Source organism: Mobula hypostoma, unplaced genomic scaffold, assembly GCF_963921235.1.
Source record: "Mobula hypostoma unplaced genomic scaffold, sMobHyp1.1 scaffold_42, whole genome shotgun sequence".
In the NCBI taxonomy this organism is placed as follows: Eukaryota; Metazoa; Chordata; class Chondrichthyes; order Myliobatiformes; family Myliobatidae; genus Mobula; species Mobula hypostoma.
Window position 1 is genome coordinate 871,155 of NW_026948219.1, and position 18,942 is coordinate 890,096.

General features: G+C 45.7%; 1 protein-coding gene and 1 pseudogene across 1 annotated transcript; one reads left to right on the forward strand and one right to left on the reverse strand.

Moving 5' to 3' along the window:
• LOC134341921 (zinc finger protein 721-like) overlaps positions 1 to 18,942 on the reverse strand; it is a 99,994-nt pseudogene that overhangs the window by 35,532 nt on the left and 45,520 nt on the right.
• On the forward strand, positions 1,462 to 4,128 carry LOC134341977 (zinc finger protein 239-like). Its single transcript, XM_063039924.1, has 3 exons — positions 1,462 to 2,081; positions 2,449 to 2,513; positions 3,995 to 4,128. Exons 1-3 carry the CDS (start codon positions 1,462 to 1,464, stop codon positions 4,126 to 4,128), a joined length of 819 nt encoding a protein of 272 aa, XP_062895994.1.

Consider the following 18,942-nt stretch of genomic DNA (forward strand, 5'->3'; position numbering starts at 1 on the left):
CTCATGGCCATTTCAGTAAAGAGCTTTCCTAAATGTTCCTGTTAAATTTTCACCTTTCCCACTTACCCATGGGCTCTGGTTGTCATCCCACCCAACCTCAGTGGAAAAAGCTGTTTTCATTTACCCTATTTATACCCTTATAATTTTGTATACTTCTAACAAATCCTCAAAACAATGTATAATTTCCTTCTTTATGTTTTGAGCCTTTTTGAGGTGTGTAAGATGATGAGGGCATTGATGATATGCATTCCCAGAGGTTTTTTCCCAGGGCTGAAATGAGTTACAAGAGGGGGCATAGTTTTAAGGTGTTTGTTAATAGATACCGAGGGGATGTCAGGGGTAAGTTTTTTACAAGAGAGTGGTGGGTGCGTGGAATGCACTGCCGGCTGTTTGTGTGAGAGTGTTTCAGTTACTGTGGGGCCAGGAACCCATGCAGCTCAGTGGGAACAGGGAATAATACCAATGGAGAGAGTCAAACTGAGCCAGGTCACAGATTGGAGATGGCAGAAATGCCCCATTCTTATAGAGACAGGAACAGCATCAGAGAATTTGATGGTCATTCCAGATACCAGCACTGTGCCCAGTTAGAAGATGATTTTGCTCTCCTACTTGTGTTGAACTTCACTGTAACAGTGTAATCCCAGATCACACTTTGACAACTCAAGTGATCTCATCTGAAAGGTTTTCCAACACCGATTGATGGATTTTGTAAATCTTTTTACAGGTTAAAAATGACAAGAAATTTGTCTACTGGAATCTCGAACAGAACACGCCAATTTTGCTGTCTCTGTCCAGATAATTAAGAAGAGGAGCAAGGGATTCACTCGATCATCCTTCCTACTCAGACTGTGAGGAGGGATTCACTCGGTCATCTGACCGACTGGCACACCGGTCATTTTACACAGTGGGGGGCGGAGGGAACCGATTCACCTGAGGAAACAGTGGGAATGGATTCAGTCGGTCATTTCAACTGAAGGTAAGTCAGCAAGTTCACACCGGACAAGGCCATTCACCTGTTCTGTGTGTGAGAAGGGATTCAGTTGGTCATCCCACCTGTGGACACACCGGTCAGTTGACACTTTATTGATCCCGGGGGAAAATGGTTTTTGTTACAGTTGCACTATTCAGTGGAAGAAGTGAAACAAGGCATTCACTCAGTCATCTCTCCTGCTCAGACGATGGGGAGTGATTCTCTCGATCATCAGACCGATTGGCATACCCGTCATTTTACACAGGGGGGAATCCATTCATCTGATCATACAGTGGGAATGAATTCAATCGGTCATCTCAACTGAAAGTACATCAGCAAGTACACACTGGACAAGGCTATTCACCTGTTCTGTGTGTGAGAAGGGATTCAGTCGGTCTTTCCATCTGTGGACACACCAGTGAGTTCACCTTGGGCAGGGGCTGGTCGTCTGCTGAACTTGTTGGGAAGAATTCACTCGATCATCTGACCTAATGTCTCACCAGCGAGTTCATACCGGGGAGCAGCCGTTCACCTGCTCGGACTGCTGGAAGGGATTCACTTGCTCATCTAAACTGAAGGTTCATCAGCGAGTTCACACTGGAGAGAGGCCATTCATCTGCTCAGACTGTGGGAAGGGATTCACTTGCTCATCTACACTGAAGGTACATCAGCGAGTTCACACTGGAGAGAGGCCATTCATCTGCTCGGAATGTGGGAAAGGATTCACTCAGTCATCGAGCCTACAGAGACACCAGTCAGTTCACACTGGGGAGAGGCCATTCATCTGCTCTGACTGTGGGAAAGGATTCACTCAGTCATCGAACCTACAGAGACACCAGCGAGTTCACACTGGGGAGTGGCCATTCACCTGCTCAGTGTGTGGGAAGGGATTCACTTGCTCATCCCAACTGAAGGCACATCAGCGAGTTCACACTGGGGAGAGGCTGTTCATCTGCTCAGACTGTGGGAAGAGATTCACATGGTCAACCGATCTGCTGACACACCAGCGAGTTCACACTGGGGAGAGACCGTTCACCTGCTCAGACTGTGGGAAGGGATTCACTCAGTCATCGAGCCTACAGAGACACCGGCGAGTTCACACTGGGGAGAGGCCGTTCACCTGCTCTCAATGTGGGAAGGGATTCGCTCAGTCATCTAACCTTGTGACACACTACCGTGTTCACACTGGGGGGATGTTTCAATAAGCTGCGTGCTGGGTATTTGTCCATCACTGTTGCTGAATGCAATTTCGAGAGTGACTGTCCGTGCTGAACTCTGCAATTATTGCTGCTGCTCACCACACCTCAAATGGCCGACACTTCACTGGAAATGTCTGCTGGGGAGGGAGTGACGGCTTTAGTAGAAGTGAGCACAGGAGAAGGAGGGACGCGCTGATTTAAAATGGGCGAATCCTTGGTGAATGTGGCCGCCAGGGATGGAGTGAGACACTGACTTACAATGGCCACTGTCGCTCACAGAATCTATGGCGAAGGAACATGCGGTGCCCGTGGATACAATCCCGGGATCGAGTGTGTTATTGATTGTAATAACAGTATTTTAATTTGCGTTTTATGTAGTTTTGGGCATTGCATGTATGTTTTAATTCTAATAATTTTGTCATTGAATAAACTAGTGTATATATCTCAGATATTCACACATACACATATACATGTGGGTTTGGGGGAGGAGGAGTGAGGGGTTTGGGAGGAAGAGGAGTGACGGGACGAGGAGTGGACTGATGAGACGGTGACCCTGGCGAAGTCACTGACTCAATAGGGGACGAAAAGGGGAGGGGAAAGTTCCTGTCACAAACTGATGGCCGACATGGAGAAGATAGAGACGGGGTGAGGAGGAGTGAAACGACAGGAAGGGAGGGGGAGTGATAGGACGGGGCGGGAGGGGAACTGATGGGACAGGGAGAGAGTGGAAGCAATGGGGCGAGGAGCGAGGGAAAATGGGACGAGGAGGGTGGGGAAGTGATGGGAGGGGGAGGGAGGATGTAATGGGACGGGAGGGAATGGTCTGATAGGACAGGGTGGGGAGGAACAGGATGGGGAGTGTGGGGGGAGTGACTTTTTCAATACTAGAGGAAGGATGGGTGGTGACGTTCCTTCGCAAATAAGACGAGCTGCAAGAAAGGGGAGGAGTATGGACGGGGAAAAGGGGAGCGAGGGGTCGGGACGCGATCAGGGCTGATGGGACGGAGAGTTGAGTGTCGCAACGGAGGGAGAGGGGAGCGACTCACTCAACGACGGAGGGAAGGGATTGGTTGAGGGAGCGAAATTTCCCATCAGAAAATGTTCTCCACCCAGGATGTGGTGGGTGACAGGAGAAAGGGCAAGAGAGGGGAGGGTGTCAGGAGTGACGGGGTGAGTAGTGGAGAGACTCACTGGGTAACAGAGAGAGAGGGTGATGATGAGAGGCGAAAATTGGCATCGCAAAATGGCAGCCAGCCGGCATAAGATGCAGAACATCGAGGTGGTGGGGAGAGAAAAGCGAGGGGAGGGAGGGGAGGGGTTTGCGAGTGATGAGATGGGAAAGGGGTTGACAAGATGGTGAGTGTGAGGGAGTGACTCACTTCGTGGTGGAGGAAGTGGGAGGGAGGGTCACACACTGTCACAAAATGGCTGTCGGCAGATGGTTAAATGGAGAGTCGAGAGAGCGGGCACCGAAGGAAAGGAGAGGAGGGATGAGGAGTTGAGTTTGAATAAACAGGGAGGGAAGCGAGTGGAAGGTGAGGAAAAGGGTGTGCTTCATTCTACGATGCTGGGGGAGCAGTTGTCAATGGTAACCATCACAAAATGGCCAGGAGCCAGGGTGAGATGGGCGTTGATAGAGGGGACAGAGAGCGGAGTGTTTCAGGGGTGACAGGATGCCGAGGATGGGACAGGGCGACTCGTAACAAGGGAGCTGGAACTGATGGGTACCCATGGGGAGGAATGTAGCTACGGGAAGAGCTTGGCCCCATTACCACCCCCTCCCATCTCCAAAATACCGCCTTGATTTTTCCCCTCCCCTCCTCAGGCCGCTCGGCCCGAATCCCTCCGGCTGTCCCGTGCAGTGGGGAACGTGACGTCACTGAGGCCCGTCACAGGCAACAGTGGGCCCAGGATCGCTGGAGAAGATGGAGACGAGCTCTGTCGGTGCGGGCTGGTTAGCAGGGGGCGGAGTGAGAGGGAGAGATCAGATTGAGGAGGGGAGGGGAGAAACTAAAGGTGAGAAGAGGAGACCAGATGAATAAAACCATTGTGGGTTTCATTCAGTATCTGTCAGTCTCTGTTACAGTGTGAGAGTGTGGGTTTCATTCTGTATCTGTCAGTCTCTGTTACAGTGTGAGAGTGTGGGTTTCATTCTGTATCTGTCAGTCTCTGTTACAGTGTGAGAGTGTGGGTTTCATTCTGTATCTGTCAGTCTCTGTTACAGTGTGAGAGTGTGGGTTTCATTCTGTATCTGTCAGTCTCTGTTACAGTGTGAGAGTGTGGGTTTCATTCTGTATCTGTCAGTCTCTGTTACAGACTGAGAGTGTGGGTATCATTCTGTATCTGTCAGTCTCTGTTACAGTGTGAGAGTGTGGGTTTCATTCTGTATCTGTCAGTCTCTGTTACAGTGTGAGAGTGTGGGTTTCATTCTGTATCAGTCAGTCTCTGTTACAGTGTGAGAGTGTGGGTTTCATTCTGTATCTGTCAGTCTCTGTTACAGTGTGAGAGTGTGGGTTTCATTCAGTATCTGTCAGTCTCTGTTACAGTGTGAGAGTGTGGGTTTCATTCAGTATCTATCAGTCTCTGTTACAATGTGAGAGTGTGGGTTTCATTCTGTATCAGTCAGTCTCTGTTACAGTGTGAGAGTGTGGGTTTCATTCTGTATCTGTCAGTCTCTGCTACAGTGTGAGAGTGTGGGTTTCACTCTGTATCTGTCAGTCTCTGTTACAGTGTGAGAGTGTGGGTTTCATTCAGTATCTATCAGTCTCTGTTACAATGTGAGAGTGTGGGTTTCATTCTGTATCAGTCAGTCTCTGTTACAGTGTGAGAGTGTGGGTTTCATTCTGTATCTGTCAGTCTCTGTTACAGTGTGAGAGTGTGGGTTTCACTCTGTATCTGTCAGTCTCTGTTACAGTGTGAGAGTGTGGGTTTCATTCAGTATCTATCAGTCTCTGTTACAGTGTGAGAGTGTGGGTTTCATTCTGTATCTGTCAGTCTCTGTTACAGTGTGAGAGTGTGGGTTTCATTCTGTATCTGTCAGTCTCTGTTACAGTGTGAGAGTGTGGGTTTCATTCAGTATCTATCAGTCTCTGTTACAGTGTGAGAGTGTGGGTTTCATTCAGTATCTGTCAGTCTCTGTTACAGTGTGAGAGTGTGGGTTTCATTCTGTATCTGTCAGTCTCTGTTACAGTGTGAGAGTGTGGGTTTCATTCTGTATCAGTCAGTCTCTGTTACAGTGTGAGAGTGTGGGTTTCATTCTGTATCTGTCAGTCTCTGTTACAGTGTGAGAGTGTGGGTTTCATTCAGTATCTATCAGTCTCTGTTACAATGTGAGAGTGTGGGTTTCATTCTGTATCAGTCAGTCTCTGTTACAGTGTGAGAGTGTGGGTTTCATTCAGTATCTATCAGTCTCTGTTACAGTGTGAGAGTGTGGATTTCATTCTGTATCTGTCAGTCTCTGTTACAGTGTGAGAGTGTGGGTTTCATTCTGTATCAGTCAGTCTCTGTTACAGTGTGAGAGTGTGGGTTTCATTCTGTATCTGTCAGTCTCTGTTACAGTGTGAGAGTGTGGGTTTCATTCAGTATCTATCAGTCTCTGTTACAATGTGAGAGTGTGGGTTTCATTCTGTATCAGTCAGTCTCTGTTACAGTGTGAGAGTGTGGGTTTCATTCTGTATCTGTCAGTCTCTGTTACAGTGTGAGAGTGTGGGTTTCATTCAGTATCTGTCAGTCTCTGTTACAGTGTGAGAGTGTGGGTTTCATTCAGTATCTGTCAGTCTCTGTTACAGTGTGAGAGTGTGGGTTTCATTCTGTATCTGTCAGTCTCTGTTACAGTGTGAGAGTGTGGGTTTCATTCTGTATCTGTCAGTCTCTGTTACAGTGTGAGAGTGTGGGTTTCATTCAGTATCTGTCAGTCTCTGTTACAGTGTGAGAGTGTGGGTTTCATTCTGTATCTGTCAGTCTCTGTTACAGTGCAAGAGTGTGGGTTTCATTCAGTATCTGTCAGAGTCTGTTACAGTGTGAGAGTGTGGGTTTCATTCTGTATCTGTCAGTCTCTGTTACAGTGTGAGAGTGTGGGTTTCATTCTGTATCTGTCAGTCTCTGTTACAGTGTGAGAGTGTGGGTTTCATTCTGTATCTGTCAGTCTCTGTTACAGTGTGAGAGTGTGGGTTTCATTCTGTATCTGTCAGTCTCTGTTACAGTGTGAGAGTGTGGGTTTCATTCTGTATCTGTCAGTCTCTGTTACAGTGTGAGAGTGTGGGTTTCATTCTGTATCTGTCAGTCTCTGTTACAGTGTGAGAGTGTGGGTTTCATTCTGTATCTGTCAGTCTCTGTTACAGTGTGAGAGTGTGGGTTTCATTCTGTATCTGTCAGTCTCTGTTACAGTGTGAGAGTGTGGGTTTCATTCTGTATCTGTCAGTCTCTGTTACAGTGTGAGAGTGTGGGTTTCATTCAGTATCTGTCAGTCTCTGTTACAGTGTGAGAGTGTGGGTTTCATTCTGTATCTGTCAGTCTCTGTTACAGTGTGAGAGTGTGGGTTTCATTCTGTATCTGTCAGTCTCTGTTACAGTGTGAGAGTGTGGGTTTCATTCTGTATCTGTCAGTCTCTGTTACAGTGTGAGAGTGTGGGTTTCATTCTGTATCTGTCAGTCTCTGTTACAGTGTGAGAGTGTGGGTTTCATTCTGTATCTGTCAGTCTCTGTTACAGTGTGAGAGTGTGGGTTTCATTCTGTATCTGTCAGTCTCTGTTACAGTGTGAGAGTGTGGGTTTCATTCTGTATCTGTCAGTCTCTGTTACAGTGTGAGAGTGTGGGTTTCATTCTGTATCTGTCAGTCTCTGTTACAGTGTGAGAGTGTGGGTTTCATTCTGTATCTGTCAGTCTCTGTTACAGTGTGAGAGTGTGGGTTTCATTCAGTATCTGTCAGTCTCTGTTACAGTGTGAGAGTGTGGGTTTCATTCTGTATCTGTCAGTCTCTGTTACAGTGTGAGAGTGTGGGTTTCATTCTGTATCTGTCAGTCTCTGTTACAGTGTGAGAGTGTGGGTTTCATTCTGTATCTGTCAGTCTCTGTTACAGTGTGAGAGTGTGGGTTTCATTCTGTATCTGTCAGTCTCTGTTACAGTGTGAGAGTGTGGGTTTCATTCTGTATCTGTCAGTCTCTGTTACAGTGTGAGAGTGTGGGTTTCATTCTGTATCTGTCAGTCTCTGTTACAGTGTGAGAGTGTGGGTTTCATTCTGTATCTGTCAGTCTCTGTTACAGTGTGAGAGTGTGGGTTTCATTCTGTATCTGTCAGTCTCTGTTACAGTGTGAGAGTGTGGGTTTCATTCTGTATCTGTCAGTCTCTGTTACAGTGTGAGAGTGTGGGTTTCATTCTGTATCTGTCAGTCTCTGTTACAGTGTGAGAGTGTGGGTTTCATTCTGTATCTGTCAGTCTCTGCTACAGTGTGAGAGTGTGGGTTTCATTCAGTATCTATCAGTCTCTGTTACAGTGTGAGAGTGTGGGTTTCATTCTGTATCTGTCAGTCTCTGTTACAGTGTGAGAGTGTGGGTTTCATTCTGTATCTGTCAGTCTCTGTTACAGTGTGAGAGTGTGGGTTTCATTCTGTATCTGTCAGTCTCTGTTACAGTGTGAGAGTGTGGGTTTCATTCTGTATCTGTCAGTCTCTGTTACAGTGTGAGAGTGTGGGTTTCATTCTGTATCTGTCAGTCTCTGCTACAGTGTGAGAGTGTGGGTTTCATTCTGTATCTGTCAGTCTCTGCTACAGTGTGAGAGTGTGGGTTTCATTCTGTATCTGTCAGTCTCTGTTACAGTGTGAGAGTGTGGGTTTCATTCTGTATCTGTCAGTCTCTGTTACAGTGTGAGAGTGTGGGTTTCATTCAGTATCTGTCAGTCTCTGTTACAGTGTGAGAGTGTGGGTTTCATTCTGTATCTGTCAGTCTCTGCTACAGTGTGAGAGTGTGGGTTTCATTCTGTATCTGTCAGTCTCTGTTACAGTGTGAGAGTGTGGGTTTCATTCTGTATCTGTCAGTCTCTGTTACAGTGTGAGAGTGTGGGTTTCATTCTGTATCTGTCAGTCTCTGTTACAGTGTGAGAGTGTGGGTTTCATTCTGTATCTGTCAGTCTCTGTTACAGTGTGAGAGTGTGGGTTTCATTCTGTATCTGTCAGTCTCTGCTACAGTGTGAGAGTGTGGGTTTCATTCTGTATCTGTCAGTCTCTGTTACAGTGTGAGAGTGTGGGTTTCATTCTGTATCTGTCAGTCTCTGTTACAGTGTGAGAGTGTGGGTTTCATTCTGTATCTGTCAGTCTCTGTTACAGTGTGAGAGTGTGGGTTTCATTCTGTATCTGTCAGTCTCTGTTACAGTGTGAGAGTGTGGGTTTCATTCTGTATCTGTCAGTCTCTGTTACAGTGTGAGAGTGTGGGTTTCATTCTGTATCTGTCAGTCTCTGTTACAGTGTGAGAGTGTGGGTTTCATTCTGTATCTGTCAGTCTCTGTTACAGTGTGAGAGTGTGGGTTTCATTCTGTATCTGTCAGTCTCTGTTACAGTGTGAGAGTGTGGGTTTCATTCTGTATCTGTCAGTCTCTGTTACAGTGTGAGAGTGTGGGTTTCATTCTGTATCTGTCAGTCTCTGTTACAGTGTGAGAGTGTGGGTTTCATTCTGTATCTGTCAGTCTCTGTTACAGTGTGAGAGTGTGGGTTTCATTCTGTATCTGTCAGTCTCTGTTACAGTGTGAGAGTGTGGGTTTCATTCTGTATCTGTCAGTCTCTGTTACAGTGTGAGAGTGTGGGTTTATTCTGTATCTGTCAGTCTCTGTTACAGTGTGAGAGTGTGGGTTTCATTTTGTATCTGTCAAGAGTCTGTTACAGTGTGAGAGTGTGGGTTTCATTCTGTATCTGTCAGTCTCTGTTACAGTGTGAGAGTGTGGGTTTCATTCTGTATCTGTCAGTCTCTGTTACAGTGTGAGAGTGTGGGTTTCATTCTGTATCTGTCAGTCTCTGTTACAGTGTGAGAGTGTGGGTTTCATTCTGTATCTGTCAGTCTCTGTTACAGTGTGAGAGTGTGGGTTTCATTCTGTATCTGTCAGTCTCTGTTACAGTGTGAGAGTGTGGGTTTCATTCTGTATCTGTCAGTCTCTGTTACAGTGTGAGAGTGTGGGTTTCATTCTGTATCTGTCAGTCTCTGTTACAGTGTGAGAGTGTGGGTTTCATTCTGTATCTGTCAGCTCTGTTACATGTGAGAGTGTGGGTTTCATTCTGTATCTGTCAGTCTCTGTTACAGTGTGAGAGTGTGGGTTTCATTCTGTATCTGTCAGTCTGTTACAGTGTGAGAGTGTGGGTTTCATTCTGTATCTGTCAGTCTCTGTTACAGTGTGAGAGTGTGGGTTTCATTCTGTATCTGTCAGTCTCTGTTACAGTGTGAGAGTGTGGGTTTCATTCTGTATCTGTCAGTCTCTGTTACAGTGTGAGAGTGTGGGTTTCATTCTGTATCTGTCAGTCTCTGTTACAGTGTGAGAGTGTGGGTTTCATTCTGTATCTGTCAGTCTCTGTTACAGTGTGAGAGTGTGGGTTTCATTCTGTATCTGTCAGTCTCTGTTACAGTGTGAGAGTGTGGGTTTCATTCTGTATCTGTCAGTCTCTGTTACAGTGTGAGAGTGTGGGTTTCATTCTGTATCTGTCAGTCTCTGTTACAGTGTGAGAGTGTGGGTTTCATTCTGTATCTGTCAGTCTCTGTTACAGTGTGAGAGTGTGGGTTTCATTCTGTATCTGTCAGTCTCTGTTACAGTGTGAGAGTGTGGGTTTCATTCTGTATCTGTCAGTCTCTGTTACAGTGTGAGAGTGTGGGTTTCATTCTGTATCTGTCAGTCTCTGTTACAGTGTGAGAGTGTGGGTTTCATTCTGTATCTGTCAGTCTCTGTTACAGTGTGAGAGTGTGGGTTTCATTCTGTATCTGTCAGTCTCTGTTACAGTGTGAGAGTGTGGGTTTCATTCTGTATCTGTCAGTCTCTGTTACAGTGTGAGAGTGTGGGTTTCATTCTGTATCTGTCAGTCTCTGTTACAGTGTGAGAGTGTGGGTTTCATTCTGTATCTGTCAGTCTCTGTTACAGTGTGAGAGTGTGGGTTTCATTCTGTATCTGTCAGTCTCTGTTACAGTGTGAGAGTGTGGGTTTCATTCTGTATCTGTCAGTCTCTGTTACAGTGTGAGAGTGTGGGTTTCATTCTGTATCTGTCAGTCTCTGTTACAGTGTGAGAGTGTGGGTTTCATTCTGTATCTGTCAGTCTCTGTTACAGTGTGAGAGTGTGGGTTTCATTTTATCTGTTCTCTGTTCAGTGTGAGAGTGTGGGTATCTGTCAGTCTCTGTTACAGTGTGAGAGTGTGGGTTTCATTCTGATCTGTCAGCCTCTGTTACAGTGTGAGAGTGTGGGTTTCATTCTGTATCTGTCAGTCTCTGTTACAGTGTGAGAGTGTGGGTTTCATTCTGTATCTGTCAGTCTCTGTTACAGTGTGAGAGTGTGGGTTTCATTCTGTATCTGTCAGTCTCTGTTACAGTGTGAGAGTGTGGGTTTCATTCTGTATCTGTCAGAGTCTCTGTTACAGTGTGAGAGTGTGGGTTTCATTCTGTATCTGTCAGTCTCTGTTACAGTGTGAGAGTGTGGGTTTCATTCTGTATCTGTCAGTCTCTGTTACAGTGTGAGAGTGTGGGTTTCATTCTGTATCTGTCAGTCTCTGTTACAGTGTGAGAGTGTGGGTTTCATTCTGTATCTGTCAGTCTCTGTTACAGTGTGAGAGTGTGGGGTTCATTCTGTATCTGTCAGTCTCTGTTACAGTGTGAGAGTGTGGGTTTCATTCTGTATCTGTCAGTCTCTGTTACAGTGTGAGAGTGTGGGGTTCATTCTGTATCTGTCAGTCTCTGCTACAGTGTGAGAGTGTGGGTTTCATTCTGTATCTATCAGTCTCTGCTACAGTGTGAGAGTGTGGGCTTCATTTTGTGTCTGCTAGCTCTGCTCTGAGCAGAAGGCGTGTCGTCTCTGTCCAGTACCTGCGAACATCTGATTCAGTCTGAGCGGCCGTATATTCCTGTCCATCTCTCCCGCTCTTCCTCAATTCAAGTAAATATAGTAAATACAGAAAAAAAAACAAATAAAATAGATTCCGTATTCCCAGAGCTGTTTGTTAGAACAAGCGTCTTCTGCAGTTTGTTCTGTGAAAATTGTGTGATGAACAGTGCACTTATGAATGATGACGTTTTATGGAGCAGTACATCCTGTGTAATAGAGACATATGGCAAACAGACCGTTCGGCCTGACTTCATTCTGCACGCTAATCCTTGCTCAACCACATATAGACAAGTGAGCAGTGCCTGATCTGAAACTGTCTAGGGCTTGACAACACAACCTCTTAAATGTTGAAAGAAAATAAACAAAATATTGAAATTAATTAATTTAAGTAAATAAGCGCGTAAGTGAATTCAGAATTTGATAGGAACAAATGTCACAGAGGCACCACGTTTCATGTTCCAGCAGCATTTATATGCAAACATATCCCTGACCAATTCTAAATTGCTACCTTTACCGTGTATCTCTTCACACTTATGTTTTCGGATTCTGTTATCTATTCCACTAAGTACACCAGAGTATGAGTTTATTCGAGCGATGTCTGACTCATAAATAATGTCATATTCATTTCGATTCTCTTCTGACAGCCTCAGCTGGTCTGTAATATGTCTTGTATATTTTTTCATGCACTGGGATAGGACGGTGCGGAAGGAGCTGCACTCTGTGTCTGACCCCGGGAGAGTGTGTGATGGGACAGTGTCGGGGGAGCACATCCGTGATATACTGTATTTAATCAAGCAACTAATGCTGTCGAATCCCTGTCATGCATTACTGTGCTGGACCTACGCCGGATCCTCCGAGATATTGTCGCCCGAGATTTTGACACTTCTCTCCGTGTCCACTGCTGAGCCATCAACGAGGGTGGCTGTTTCCTCCCGGATTCCTCTTCCGGAATGCTGCTATCAGTGTGGTTGTGCGGGGTATGCGTTTCCGTAGCGTTCAAGTGGCTGGACTGGTCTTGGTGGCCGATTGCGCTGAGAATCTCTAAAATGCTGATGGGTTTACTGTCCGTGTTAACCGGGGGAACTGCAACGGGATATGGAACAAACTCGCTGTGAAGAGTGGGGATATGCTCGATGCGGCATGACTGTGGAAAACAGAAACAGTGAAATACAGAAAACCTACATCACAATACAGGCTCTGCGGTCCGCAATGCTGTGAAGTTACCTGGGGTACCTATAGCTCTCTAATTTTCTAAGCTCCAAGTCCCTATCCAGGAGTCTCTGAAAATATTTTGGAATCAATTTACATTTGGAGTAGATATTCCGTTTACCCTTGCGGACCTCAGCGCAGTGTATGATTCCACGTACGTCATGCATGTGAAATATTAACTTTGCTGGAGGGGTTTGAGTCCTGGATAGCGTTATGAAGATTTATGTTACGGACCGTATTTATTCTGTACAAGTAATTGCTTCGCTTGATTAGAATTCTTGTCACGTAACACTCGGTATGTTTGCGCAGATCTATCAGCCCGAGGTCCTGAAGTAATTGCGGACGTTTCAGGATATTCTCTGCAATATCGTCAGGGTCTGGTTGTTCTCGTCCATTTGAAGGGGCCGGCCTGTTCTGCTACTTTGGGTGGAATTTCCCTCATTCATTGTTTTGTATGGGTCAGGCAGATCCACTATTGGAACTCATCAGCAAATTTTGAGGTCTATTATTCCGGACTTTTGCTAGGAACAGAAGGCAGAATGACGTGGGTGTAACGGGAGACTACTTTACACATAAAAGATGTTTTTGGCATTGTATGGTTCTTATATTCTCTATCATTCGGATATATTTCAGAGATAGATCATTTGCATTCGGCACTGTGTTACTGCAAGAGTGTTTTCTCAGACAGGAGTGTCAATATTAAGTTCATTTTCAATAGTTTGGCCGTTTACTATTTCATCAAATAATCCCGATTTATAAAGCTATGATTTTGAATTTCAGATAGTTTGCTGACATATTTCTTTCTTCTGTTTGATGAGTTATAAGGCTGCGTCTCGTGCTGAGAAGAATTGCGGTTCAGCGTTGCGATATTACCGCCAGCGTGTCATCATTGTGAGGAAATTCATCACCTTTTAGAAGTTTAAAATTGCACCTGACCTGTTACTTATTTGAGTTATGCCCTTATAGGGTTTCTTCTTGCGAGGGGATTATCTTTTCGTTTGTTTAGTATATTTCCCGGTTTTAAATTGTATCGGACATTGTACACTGAGAGAAAGTAATGACTGTCATTACACTGTTGAACTAGACTCTGCATCCAGTACGTTAATGCGGCTCTATGTGCGGAGCTACATGTAAAATGGGGCAAGACCCTGAGTATTGTATTTATTTGGAGAATGTCCTGCCTGATGTGTCAGAATGTTTACTTTGAATGCTTGAGTTTTATTCTGAGTCTCGTTTATTGTTTGACTTCAATTCAGATTGAAGTATATTCTGTATATTACGGGACCAAGGTCACGGTTTACTAGGGAAAACATAGAAACATAGAAAATAGGTGCAGGAGTAGGCCATTCGGCCCTTCGAGCCTGCACCGCCATTCAGTGTGATCATGGCTGATCATCCAACTCAGAACCCCACCCCAGCCTTCCCTCCATACCCCCTGATCCCTTTAGCCACAAGGGCCATATCTAACTCCCTCTTAAATATAGCCAATGAACCAGCCTCAACTGTTTCCTGTGGTAGAGAATTCCACAGATTCACCACCCTCTGTGTGAAGAAGTTTTTCCTAATCTCAGTCCTAAAAGTCTTCCCCTTTATCCTCAAACTGTGACCCCTCGTTCTGGACTTCTGCAACATCGGGAACAATCTTCCTGCATCTAGCCTGTCCAATCCCTTTAGGATTTTATACGTTTCGATCAGATCCCCCCTCAATCTTCTAAATTCCAACGAGTACAAGCCCAGTTCATCCAGTCTTTCTTCATATGAAAGTCCTGCTATCCCAGGAATCAATCTGGTGAACCTTCTTTGTACTCCCTCTATGGCAAGGATGTCTTTCCTCAGATTAGGGGACCAAAACTGCACACAATACTCCAGGTGTGGTCTCACCAAGGCCTTGTACAACTGCAGTAGTACCTCCCTGCTCCTGTACTCGAATCCTCTCGCTATAAATGCCAGCATACCATTCGCCTTTTTCACCGCCTGCTGTACCTGCATGCCCACTTTCAATGACTGGTGTATAATGACACCCAGGTCTCGTTGCACCTCCCCTTTTCCTAATCGGCCACCATTCAGATAATAATCTGTTTTCCTATTTTTGCCACCGAAGTGGATAACCTCACATTTATCCACATTAAATTGCATCTGCCATGAATTTGCCCACTCACCCAACCTATCCAAGTCACCCTGCATCCTCTTAGCATCCTCCTCACTGCTAACACTGCCACCCAGCTTCTTTTCATCCGCAAACTTGGAGATGCTGCATTTAATTTCCTCATCCAAGTCATTAATATATAATATAGAAACATAGAAACATAGAAAATAGGTGCAGGAGTAGGCCATTCGGCCCTTCGAGCCTGCACCGCCATTTATTATGATCATGGCTGATCATCCAACTCAGAACCCAGCCTTCCCTCCATACCCCCTGACCCCTGTAGCCACAAGGGCCATATCTAACTTCCTTTTAAACATAGCTAATGAACTGGCCTCAACAGTTTGCTGTGGCAGAGAATTCCACAGATTCACCACTCTCTGTGTGAAGAAGTTTTTCCTAATCTCGGTCCTAAAAGGCTTCCCCTCTATCCTCAAACTGTGACCCCTCGTTCTGGACCTCCCCAACATCGGGAACAATCTTCCCGCATCTAGCCTGTCCAATCCCTTTAGGATCTTATACGTTTCAATCAGATCCCCCCTCAATCTTCTAAATTCCAACGAGTACAAGCCCAGTTCATCCAGTCTTTCTTCATATGAAAGACCTGCCATCCCAGGAATCAATCTGGTGAACCTTCTTTGTACTCCCTCTATGGCAAAGATGTCTTTCCTCAGATTAGGGGACCAAAACTGCACACAATACTCCAGGTGTGGTCTCACCAAGGCCTTGTACAACTGCAGTAGTACCTCCCTGCTCCTGTACTCGAATCCTCTCGCTATAAATGCCAGCATACCGTTCGCCTTTTTCACCGCTTGCTGTACCTGCATGCCCACTTTCAATGACTGGTGTATAATGACACCCAGGTCTCGTTGCACCTCCCCTTTTCCTAATCGGCCACCATTCAGATAATAATTTGTTTTCCTATTTTTGCCACCAAAGTGGATAACTTCACATTTATCCACATTAAATTGCATCTGCCATGAGTTTGCCCACTCACCCAACCTATCCAAGTCACCCTGCATCCTCTTAGCATCCTCCTCACTGCTAACACTGCCACCCAGCTTCGTGTCATCCGCAAACTTGGAGATGCTGCATTTAATTCCCTCATCCAAGTCATTAATATATATTGTAAACAACTGGGGTCCCAGCACTGAGCCTTGCGGTACCCCACTAGTCACTGCCTGCCATTCTGAAAAGGTCCCGTTTATTCCCACTCTTTGCTTCCTGTCTGCTAACCAATTCTCCACCCACACCAATACCTTACCCCCAATACCGTGCGCTTTAAGTTGGCACACTAAGATCACTAATAATGCGGTGCTGAGTGTTTTTCATGTCCTCTTTGGCCTGAGCAGTTGTACAATTTCAACTGACGTGTTCCACCTGAGCCGTGTTTTATTTATTCCATGTTCAGTCAACTTTTATCATTGTCGTGGTCAATGCCAGACTGCAATATAGACGCTTTATTGGCCCGCGGTGCTGGAGACAGGATTTGAGCTGAAGATGCTAAAAGCGTTTTCCACATTCCTCTGCACGGTCGCAATTTCATTGCCGGGTGCATCGCTGTTTCGCATTTGATCTTGTCTCCATCCGTGTGTAATCGCATCTGATGTTCCTGACCTGTGGCTCAGTAATTCTGAATTTCGCTGGTTATCTCATATTAACAACCATTTATATGTATTTAATTGCGACTTCAGAAGCTGAATTGCATGAATCCGGTGCATTGGCCTACATCAATCGTGGGATTGGGTTTAAGAGCCAAGAGGCAATGTTACAGCTGTATAGGATCCTGGTCAGACCCCACTGGGAGCACTGTGCTCAATTCGGGTCCCTCACTACAGGAAGGATGTGGAAACCATAGAAAGGGTGCAGAGGAGATTTACAAGGATGTTGCCTGGATTGGGGAGCATGCCTGATGAGAATAGGTTGTATGAACTCGTCCTTTTCTCCTTGGAGCGACGGAGGATGAGAGATGACGTAATAGAGGTGTACAAGATAATGAGAGGCATTGATCATGTAGATAGTCAAAGCCTTTTCCCCAGGTCTGAAATGGCTAGCAGGAGAGGGCATATTTTAAGGTGTTTGGAGGTAGTTACAGAGGAGATCTCAGGAGTAAGTTTTTTTTTACGCAGAGAGTGATGAGTTCGTGGAATGGGCTGCCGGCGGCGGTGGAGGAGGCGGAAACGATAGGATCTTTTAAGAGACTCCTGGATGGCTGCATGGAGCTTAGGAAAGTAGAGGGCTATGGGTGAAGCCTAGGTAGTTCTAAGGTAGGGACATGTTCAGCACAGTTTTGTGAGCCGAAGGGCCTGTATTGAGTTGTATGTTTTCCATGTTGTTGTTGTTTTTTTTTCTGAAAGATAAAATATGACCAGTTCTGTATTATCACGAGGTACACCACCGGTGTGAGGTCTTGTATTACTACAGGGTGCTTTGTCGTTCTGATAAATTCCAACACTATTGATAACAGAACAGCAGACGGGATATATTTTGTTTATTTTTGTGCTGAAATTTATTCCTGCCACAATTTCTTCCATTCACATTTCCCCGACAAGTTAATCTCCGGAATCACGTGCAGTGTGAAGTATTTGGTAATGATTCTCTCATCCGTGCGTCTCCGTCCATTTCAAAATTTTAAAATACATATATATTAATATTTTAAACATGTGAAATTCTGCACATAGTGGAATCCAAAGCAACACACAAAACGCTGGAGGAACTCAGCAGATCAGGCAGCATCTCTGGACATGAATAAGCATTTGCCGTTTATTCCATCATCTACCCGAGAACTTTCTTCAGCTCTGACAAGTAAGCGGGGAGTCAACAGAACAAATGGCTGGGGAGGGAAAAGGTGATAGATGAAGCGAAGTGGGTTTGAAAGATGAAGCGCTGGAGCGGAAGGAAACTGGTACGAGAGGACAGAGGAGCACAGGGAATACGGAGCAGGACGGGGACGACGTGTGAGGTGATGGGCGGGTGAGAATAAACATGAGGCCAGAGCGGTGAATAGAAGTAGAGGGGAGGAGGAGGAATTTTTTAACCGACATTCATGACATCAGGTTGTTGCTCCTACGTCTTGAGCGCATCCTCACCGTGGCACAAGGATAAGCCATGGACTGAAAATATCAGATCGGGAGTGGGAACCAGAATTCAAATGTTTGGACACCAGAAAGCTCCGCTTTTCATGGCTGGAGCGCTGGTGCTCGACGAAATGAAGCCCAGATCATCACGGGCCTCGCCAATGTGGAAAAGGCCGCAACAGATCAGGTGAAGTGTTACCTCACCTTGTAGAATTGCCCGGGGAACCGGAATAGGAGGAGGTGAGTGGCAGGTGTAGTAGGCTGACCGCTCCGGGAAAAGGACCGTGAGGGAGATCAGTCGTGAGGGACGGATGACAAAGGGAATCACGGAGGGAGCGATCCCTCCGAAAGCGGAGTGATGGGGATGAGAAGTAGTGATATGTCTGTTTGTAGCATTCCTTTAAAAATATGGTCGGCCCATCCGCGCTCATCTAATCTTCCCGTCGCCTTAACAGTGACAGAATTCTTCTTCTCCTTACATTCCACCAAATGTCACCTCGCATTCAACATATTCTACAGTGCAATTTCCACCATCCCACCAAGAAACTTGGTAGGAGGGAGGAGAAGATGGCAGAGAGATGCAGCGCGCGCAGCTCTCCGGTGAAATGATATCGTATCTGTTAAATAGGGGCCATGGACAATTCTGATTTGATGAAGACAGACGTGAGAAGCAGAGGAACATCTGGAGAAATTTCTGAAATGCCTGGTTTCGCTGCCGCTGTTACTGTGCGATCGAGAATCTTCCGGAGGGAAGGCCCCAAAATCCCCGGCTTTACCTGCTGCTGGTGACCGAGGCTGGGGTCGAAGTGTTCGGATAGAGATGGTATTGTTACTCGGTGTCGGAGGGCTAATCAGAGCTCCAAGTTTTCGGATGACTCAGAGCCGGACTGTGGTCGGGCATGGTAGGGAGAGTTTTCTTCCTTCTCCCGTCTGCATGAGATGTGGGACTTTCGAGAGACTTTGAACTTTTTACTGTGCCATGGCCTGTTCTTCATCAAGTTATGGTATTGTTGCACTGTTGTAACTATATGTTATAATTATGTGTTTTTGTTAGTTGTTCAGTCTTGGTTTGTCCTGTGTTTCTGTGATATCACACCGGAGCAATATTGTATCATTTCTTAATGCATGCATTACTAAATAACAATAAAAGAGGACTGCGTGTCCTCATGATCTAATCTAATCTAAACTTATGTTTTCCTCTCCCCCACCCCTGAACTCTCCGCCTGCAACACGGTTCAGGGGAAACGCTTTTTAATTCTATCTGGGAAGCCTCCAACCAAAATG

What these genes read in the sequence shown, in the direction of transcription:
- LOC134341977 (XM_063039924.1), top strand. Translation starts at nt 1,462, where the DNA reads ATGTCTCACCAGCGAGTTCATACCGGGGAGCAGCCGTTCACCTGCTCG. An exon ending in CGAGTTCACACTGGGGAGAG is followed by an intron (nt 2,082 to 2,448) that starts GCCGTTCACCTG and finishes TGTCGCTCACAG; the next exon opens with AATCTATGGCGAAGGAACAT. An exon ending in GATCGAGTGTGTTATTGATT is followed by an intron (nt 2,514 to 3,994) that starts GTAATAACAGTA and finishes TCCCCTCCTCAG; the next exon opens with GCCGCTCGGCCCGAATCCCT.